Below are 9,413 nucleotides of genomic sequence, written 5' to 3' on the forward strand. Positions count from 1 at the left end.
ATTCAAGGACCTGGGCCTTAAAAACTTTCATGGAGTCATAATATACGTCTACATCTGGGGCGGATTTTGTCAAGGAGTTAATCTCACGAACGAGCCTATTGAGAGGTGAATTTACACCTAAGTTCGTATTAGATACTCGACTATGGAACAGATGTGTTATGGGATATCTGGGCAACTTATGGAGCACCCTTAGACCTATTTGTTCAATTAGTTTGCCACAGTCCAATTTGTTATTTACCAATTTATAAAAGAACATAAGATCTTGCGTCAGTCGACGGTTGCGTAGAGTATCCATACCATAACATTGAAGACGTTGTTCATATGGACACCGGGGAGATATATCACCGAAGGTCCATGCTAAATGCTTTGTGAAGGCTCTTTGGACGCTTTCTATTCTTTGTGAATGTACTGCGTAGTGCGGGTTCCATACTACACTGGCAAACTCTAGGTGGCTACGAACTAAAGCGTTATATAAAACAATCTTTGTTCTCACCAGCCTAAACCCTCTGGTGCTCCTCTTAAGAAAACCCAGAAGCCGTGCCGACTTTGTAACAATGCTATCGATATGGCTTCTGAAGTTAACTTTAGTGTCCATGATGACGCCAAGATCACGAACCTCATCTACAGTTTCCAATAAAAGTCCCCTTATATTATATGAAATACTATTAGATTGTTTTTTCCTTGTAAATCGTATATGACTACATTTTTGTACGTCGAGTTTCATGTGATTCAGGTTACACCACTGCTCTATTCTATCCAAATCCTCCTGAATTAAGGCAGCGTCATTATGCGAAGTTATGGTTCTGTAGATTTTGAGATCGTCGGCAAATAGCAGGCATTTACAGTGATGGATTTGGTCAGTGATATCATTAATAAAAAGTATAAACAGGACTGGAGCAAGATGGGAACCTTGGGGAACTCCTGAGTCAGCATAGTATGGGTAGGATTCATAGCCATTAACAACAAGAATCTGTGATCTACGCGATAAATAAGATGCAAACCAGTCCAAAAGTTGACCAGTCACACCATTGTATTTTAACTTAGAGAGTAACAGCGAATGGTCAACCTTGTCGAATGCGCTGCTAAAGTCCGTGTAGACGGCATCCACCTCCAAGCGATTGTCAAGAGCTAACGTCACATCAGAGACAAACTCGACAAGGTTTGTCTCAACGCTACGACCAGCTTTAAAGCCATGTTGACTTGGTGAGATAATTTTATCTATGTGACGAGTAATGATTGGACAAACAAGAGACTCAAAGATCTTTGAAAAACATGATAATATAGAAATAGGGCGGTAGTTCTTTACATTTGCAGGATCTCCTTTTTTAAAAACCGGGACAATTCTTGCGCATTTCCATGCGTCAGGGAAGATTCCTTCGGCAAGGGAAGAATTAAAAATAATTTGCAACGGTAAGGCGAGCTCACGGCAACAGCGTTTTACAAATAATGGTGGTATGGAATCTGGCCCAGCACCCTTTGATGCATCTATTAGTTTAAGTTTGTTAAGAATTTGATTTTCTGTAAACTTAATAGTGCTTATGATTGAATCAGTACCAGGGAATCGATTAAAAGTATTATTATAAGTAGTAGTTGGGTTTTGACTGAAAACAGAGACGAATTGATCAGCAAAAAGGTTAGCAATATCTGGACCACTGCTAACTACCCTATCGTTCATATACATGTCAGCTGGTATGCAAGATTCTCCGCGGCGTTTATCTTTTATGTACCTCCAGAAAGCTTTGGGGTTTTTGGGAATATCATTTTCTATCTTACATTTATAGGCGTTATAACAGTTATTTATTAAAGTATGGCAGCGACTACGGAGCAACTCGAAGGTGAGTTTGTCACGTGGATTTTTATACTTGCGGTATCTCTGTCTAAATTTCTATTTTTCTGACAGAGCTCTAATAAGTGAGTCAGAATACCAAGCAGGATACTTAGACCTTTTCTTTGTGTATTTGGGTACAAAATTATCTATAACGCTCTGCAGCACAACGTAGAAGGCATTAAGTCTCTCATTAGCATTGACACACTCATGGAAGGTATCATACCAGTTTATATTTTTAAGATGAGTTTTAATTTGTTCATAGTCAGCCCTAAAAAAGTTGTAACCGGATCGATAATTTGTAACCAATTGTTTCGCGTTTGGTATCGGAACAGATACAAGCAAGTTTGGGTGGTGGGCGTCTAACTTACTTAACAGGTCATCAGGCTTAGTAACTGTTAATTCTGGTATGTTACTTACTACAAGGTCTAAAATCTTACGGTCGGTATTATAAAAGGAATTGAACTGGTGGAGTCCATTAATTGACAAAAAGTCCACGAGCGAGTAACCCAGTGAATTTTCATAATTCAAGGGTGAAAGATGTTGGTCATCGTCTCTCCTGTTCCATTCAATAAAAGCCAGGTTTAAATCTCCAAGAATCACAACGTCATCGACAATGTTTAGCACATTATTTACATTATTTAAGAAGCATTGAAGAGAATCCAGTTTGACAGGCGGCGGCATGTATACAACGCAAAGAGCAATTTTTTTATTATAATTGTTAACATTTAACTCAACAGACAACCATAAATCTTCCAAATCACTTTCCCAGTTTTTCATTCTAGTAGATTTAATTTTATTATTGACTGCAATCATAACTCCACCCCCATCTTTTTTGGATATTTTAGAACTTAATCTGTCTCTTCGATGTATCATGTACCGCGGGTCAATGAACTCTCCGTTAATTACATTAGTGTTTAACCAAGATTCAGTGAATGCAATGATATCATAGTTTGTTAGCAAAATATTTTTATAAATATCATCAGTTTTAGTCCTCATTCCACGTACATTTTGATAGTAAATATCAAGCATTACGAATACAGTCAACGCCAAGAACAATCATATAAAAAACCAATACAAACATAATCTACTTAAACCTACATTGTGACGTCACTTGTTTTCATTAACTTTAAGCTATCATGATTGCGAATATAGATAGACTTCGAATGGATATCCTTTCGTACAAAAATTCGACCGTTGCGTATCCATACAAAGTTATACGACATCTCCTTGGCCAGTTTCCGTGTAGCCGCGTGCAGTTGTTTGCCAGTGGGGCATAAGTGCTCGCTGACAAAGATAGGTACTCGGTTACCAGCAATACCTAAGTGTCGTGAGTTCAATTTGTCAGAGGGTTGTTTTTTGTTAAAGAATCCAACAGCAGCCAGAAGGTTGTCACGCTGGCGGGGGCTGCTGAGTCTAGCAATCACAGCACGTGGACGGTTGCTCTCCTTATTCAGCTTAGCAACTCTTGTAACTTGCAAAATGTCATTGTCGTTAATAACACAGCTAGTTACTTTCGCGATTGTTTGTATCGTCTTCACTAGGTCTTCAGACTTGTCTTCAGGCAAACCGCTGATTTCCACGTTGCTTTCGCGTGTGTATTGTTCTACGTTACATAAACGCGTAGTAAGGTAGTTGACACTTTGTTGGAGGTTTGCATTATCGTTACGCAGTTGATTGATTATAGCGTCTTTTTCATCAAAACGTTTTTTGAATTCTTCAAATTGCTCGTTGAAAAATCCGAACGAATTTTTGAACTCCGATAATTCTCCTTTTATGTTCCTCAGTTGTTCGGTAAGTAACTCTTTGAAAGATGATTTAAGAGCCGCGGCCAATTCTTCCTTTATAATATCTCTTAGCCTATTTTCATTCAAGAATGTTTCTTGATTGCTAGGAGTAGACATGGGTTGACTGCTGTTCTTCCTTAGAGTCACATTCATCGCATCAGGTGGAGTGTTTGGAGTATCGCGAATTTTAGGAATAGTTTCATGGCTCGATGTTGGATTCCGTTTACAGTATTTTTAGCCGGGCGGACAGGTGTATCAGTGTTGTCAGTTTTTAGCTGTTTACAGTTCCAGGTGGACTTAGAATCCTGGTCCATGAGATAAAAGTAGTTTTTTGGTATGTTTACATATAAAATATCATATCTCGATTTACACTCGCAAGAATCGAGAAATTCTGTGTTTTTTATTTTATTGCGACATCCAGCGCAAGCAACACGATTTTGTTCCGTTTTTGCTAATATTAAATTCATCGCATTGTCTAAGTCATCGCATTGTCTAAGTTTCTGACTAATAAGTTTTCTTTTTCAGGTAACTACAGTGGACAAGTATCAAGGTCAACAGAATGACATTGCCCTAGTATCGTTGGTCCGTACCCGTGCTGTGGGTCACGTCAGGGACCTTCGCCGTCTCATCGTGGCCGCCTCCAGAGCTCGTCTCGGCCTCTACATCTTCGCTAGAGCCAACCTCTTCAGGAACTGTTTCGAACTACAACCTACATTCAATCAGGTAACTATCATCATATTCAGCATAATCAGATCAGACATCATAATCAGCGGCAAATTCCTATCTCCTACCTCAAAAATACATGTCATACATGAATTTAACAATATAATCAAACCATAAAAACAACAAATGATAAGTATGGCTGCTGTCAAGGAACGGTCGGTAAACTGGACTTTGAATTTTCTCAGTCAAAATCAATTATTTCGATTTTCCGGAATAAAATTCGTTTTTTTTTTTACATTTTGTTGGCTAATCATTTTTTCAATATTGCGAACAGATGCCACGATATGAAATAGCCAGTAGCCATAATTTTATCTATAATATTTACGACTGATATAAAAAATGTTTATACTTTCCTCCTCACCCACCCACAAAACTATGGACGCTCAATCAGTATAAATAAAACTATATTTTATAAGATAATGCGTATAGATGCGTAATCGCAGAGGTATAAATTCAGTGAAAGATATTGCAAATTCGGTCCCCGGTCCGGTCTCAGCCCGGTCCCTGGGTCCCCTTTTATATGCTGTATTTTTTTTTTAATTTTAGTAATTGCATAAGAGGATGAAGCCATAATGAAAACAAAACATCTTTAAAAACGAATAAATTCGGCAATAGTACTATAATAGTAAACTAATCAAGCCAATAAGAATGATTTTATGAGTATAGAGTACGAGGGTTTGTTATTACTAACATTCTTAAAACATTTTATAAACAATAACATCCTTGACGAAGAACTGGTGTATTAAAATAGAACAAAATAAATATTTTACACCTACACTTGCTATGTTAACGAGCTCAATTTATTAGACATGACTGATATATTAACTGAAATTTTAACATTTTATATTGAAAAAACAGAATACGAACTACAATAGTTAGTTGGATAATTCTACGGTTTTGTGGACTGATTGTAGTACACATTGCATAGAATTACTAAACAAATCCCTTTATTCTAGCTCGTGGAACGTCCCTTGGAGTTGGAACTAGTACCGGGTGAACGCTGGCCTGCACAGCGCAGCGCTGCAGCCAACGTGCCGGACGCCATGACACTACGTATACGAGACATGCCACATATGGCTCAATATGTCTATGACATGTACCTTGAACGAGTCAGACAGTGCAAGGACCAATATGAGGTAAGATACTAATTTAATATTATGAGTAACTATCATCATCAACGTCTTGACAGGTGTCTGCCAGTATTGGAGGATTCACCTCCATCAGTTTTCTAGTGGCAGTCAAAGACGACGACCCGCGTCCTACGTCTTCACCCTATGTCGGCCAAAAAACAAATGACTCGAGAGTCCCCGAACCGAACCACGGCAAAATTCGGTCGCGGTGGGGATATTTAAATTATTTAAGTTCGCGGGTTGTGCATTTTTAATTATTTTATGATTATTTCCATTATTTACTTTTAATCATATCTAATTATTTTGGTTTGTTGAAAGTTAAAGTGAGAATATCAAAGAATCATCTATAATTCAAAGAAGCATAGAATATTCAATAGTTTAATTTAACTCGCTACACACGTACAGGCTAAAGTCCGTTCCATTGCTTCAATCGAGGTTTTATACCATGTGTATCAATTAGCTTTTTTATACACTAATGTTTCTGTCTAAACAGATACCATATTATGTATTAAATTTCGAAGCTAGTGACTTGAATTGTAATGCAATATTGCAATTTTGTGTATGATTCATTATCATGTCACTGCTTCTGTCTATAATATAAAGATTTGCTGATTTCGTCAAATATTTTAATCATGTAGGAGTGGTCACAATGCAGTGACATCATGACATTATTTCTAGGTTCCATTTTATTAATAGTAAAACCTAATGGCATTATTATTAGCACGATGACGACACCATCATAAAGACGGCATGGTGTTCCTCACTACTACTCTGTACTAACACAGAATACATATTTGTCGCCATCCCTACTCTTTCCGCAATTTCGTGGGTACCGTAAGGATAGCTCTCGGATGATTTGATCGGAAACTTCGATCTCCAACCCACCTACCGAACTTGGAAATTATAAATACTCCTTTCTAGAAAAATCCTATAGTACAATAGCAAACTGTCGAAGGCAGTTGAGGTGCAGAAGATCGACCCAATTTATAAATTAAAAAGATATAGCGTAACTAGACGTCTGATGTAATCTTTACTCTATTATTTAAACAGCGTTCTCAAGGCGTATGGTCAGCCCCGGGAACATCGCGTGCCTCTCGTCCAGCGCACGCGCCGCCCGCACAACATGCTCACCCTGGCGCCAATGACAGTGATGACGACGAACCAGCCAGTACAGACACCAGTACAGCATTCCAACCGACAGACATTGTGAACGAAGTTGAAGAAAACCCCACTGATACCTCTTAATTGTAATTTAAATAAGCGAACAGTTTAATAAAGCAACTTTAATAATAATTTGTCTTGTTTTACTTTTTGGTTAGTGACGTCATGACGTATAATATTAATTCATATTTTTATTACACATGTTTAACCGCTTACTCACGTAACAGTTGTTTGACGAGAAGCTCAAAAGCCACGTTTGACACTCATATTCATTCACAACGTTGTCAACGTCGCATTTAAAGTTTTCGTCCACTTAGGTATATCAATATCAAAACTATATCTATATCAAAACAATAAGAAGTAGATAATAACGCTTTAAATCTTGTGACGAATCTTTTTCGCTAAGCAACTGCGTTTCAATTTTATTATTGTTGTCCTTGAACTGCTGCCATAATATCTTAGCTCGGTTATATTATAACAATGGAGGCAGTTACGCGCCACAGTTACATAGGTATTACCTAATTGTTACCTAACACGGTGTATTATGAGTGTTTGTTTATAACTTTGATATGTATATTGGGAACTCACTTCCATACAACGTATTAATTTTCAAACCCCCTGTAACACTTCTCTGCACCACCCTGCGGTTGGCTGGTAGAGAATGCCATTTGGTATTAAGCCCGCCTATATTCGTTTTGTACATAAAGTGTTAAAATAAATATTCGTATATATAAAGTGAAAGACGTTTGATTTCTTTTCTGCTCAAAATTGCTAAACCTTAACAGTCATTCGACACGCTGTTCCAGATTCTGGTCCCAGCTCGGGCAATGTTATTGGGTATTTTCGACAAAAATTACGTGTAAAAAAAAGAAATGTTTTCCGGTAAATTTTCGTATGTAGTTTCTACCTGGAATGCGCCCACACCACGTATGTAGTTACATACTACAACTACGAGCATACATAGTTATGTATCACAACTAATGGGTGATTCACAAGCGCGTGCTGTTTTGTATTTTCGAAAAACTGTTTATAGGTACTACATTAATTATTATGTTATCGGTTTACTCACGTATACAAATAACAAATTACGTATGTCTCATAAAAGTTATAATAAAAAGGTATTCCTTTTTGTAAGCATTATTTTTATTTTTGTAAGCAGGAGTTAACGTCATGTGTTATTCGACGATGAGTATTCGTTCTATTCTCAAATAAAGGATATGCAATCCTTTTTCGGTGTTGTTTTCCTATATCACCTGATACCTAAATGACACACTTGTTTGCACTTATTTGGTGGATTTATTTATGCGCGTAAACCATTTTGAATAAATGACGTCAACAACATGTTTAATATAAATAATTATATACTCTGTATAATGCTGCTATCTGCTACTATCTCTTAAAACTGAAAATAAAGGTAATTTTTTTCAGAAACGTCAGTTAAAAATAAATTTTAACAAAGGAGAATGCTCAACGAAGTATGGGGAAAATACCCAGGCCCGGCGCAAACGATTTGTATCTCAGTTTATCAGTAAGTAGTTACCATCGTCGAAAACGATGGCTAAATGTAGGAAATTGCTATTTATTTTTCTTCATCTTGGTGCCATGTCCACCCAAGGTAGTATATATGATGGACATCACATGGGCACAACAACCTAGCGTCCTTTTCCCATGTATGCATGAACAATAATATTCGCCAATTGCATTTCTCCCACTACCTCTACTATATAAAACGTCTTATATCACGCTGTATTGATGAGGGGGTGATCTGTGATTGATGCTCACGGCGTATACGAAGCGTATTATCTCAATAAAATAAAGAGATATTACTAAGTTTCATAAATCAAAACAATGATAAAAATTAATCCATGCTAAAAAATAAATATCAATTTCTAACATTTAGCCATCGTTTACGATGATGGTACCTATATAGCATTTCATTACTCATTTATACTGGATACGTATAGTTTGCGCCGGGCCTGGGTTTTTTTTGAGCATTCTCCTTTTGCTAAGATTTTTACTTTCTCTCCACTTTATCCCAACGCAGTGTAAAAAAGTATGTACAGTCTCTGGTTCAGTTCGGACGACGACTTATTTCGATGAGTATTTGAAAGTGCCTGTGATTCCAGGCAGAGGCCGCGATGGGCGCGAAACTCGAGTCGCCAGTAGCAGCGCGACGACTCGCGGAATGCTACTCATGAATATGAGCCTCTAGCATGGCTTGAAACTAGTCGAGTTTCTCGTCAAATAGTTACATGAGTAAGCCGATAACATAATAATTAACTATTCAAGTTACTATTATAAAAAATTTAAATGTTTGAAAAAGTGTCTGATTACAAGAGTGGTCGATTTTTTCAAAAATTAAAATATTTTGTGTCCTTGTGCTTTCCTGAGCCATCATAAGAAGGCTAATTACGTCGTTAAATTATACGTTGAGTTTTGGGACAGCCTGTATATTTTTATAATAACTATCGTGAGACATTCAAAATTAACTAAAATTCACGGTTTACTCACGTAAAATAGTGGAGTAAAGCTCTACTAGTTTCGATTCACAGAAGGACTCTTCGTCATGAGCAGCGTGCGCAGACGCGGCGAAGTCGCAGTAGGCTGCGCGACCTTGCGTCGCCGAGGATTTTTAGTTAACATCCTCTGTATAGTTTGAATTAGTTCTCGATATTTGTCTAAAGTGTACACCTGTATGTAGCGGTACAAGTAAACTTATTACTGCTGCTTCTTGGGTGTTCAAACAACATACCTGCATAATGAGGTCAGACGATTTTAAATGCAAAC

The 9,413-nt window shown here is 37.4% G+C and overlaps 1 protein-coding gene across 1 annotated transcript in view; it reads left to right on the plus strand.

Moving 5' to 3' along the window:
- The window catches only part of LOC118275815 (RNA helicase aquarius), a 78,466-nt gene extending 71,708 nt beyond the window's left edge, over positions 1-6,758 (plus strand). Inside the window, exons 25-27 of the mRNA XM_050695417.1 lie at positions 4,138-4,335; positions 5,292-5,471; positions 6,516-6,758. Coding sequence (XP_050551374.1) covers positions 4,138-4,335; positions 5,292-5,471; positions 6,516-6,710 — 573 coding nt within the window. The 3' untranslated portion in view covers positions 6,711-6,758. The remainder of the gene's footprint in view (positions 1-4,137; positions 4,336-5,291; positions 5,472-6,515) is intronic.
- The last annotated feature ends 2,655 nt before the right edge of the window (positions 6,759-9,413 follow it).

The sequence above is a fragment of the Spodoptera frugiperda genome, chromosome 8 (assembly GCF_023101765.2).
Source record: "Spodoptera frugiperda isolate SF20-4 chromosome 8, AGI-APGP_CSIRO_Sfru_2.0, whole genome shotgun sequence".
NCBI classification, from domain to species: domain Eukaryota; kingdom Metazoa; phylum Arthropoda; class Insecta; order Lepidoptera; family Noctuidae; genus Spodoptera; species Spodoptera frugiperda.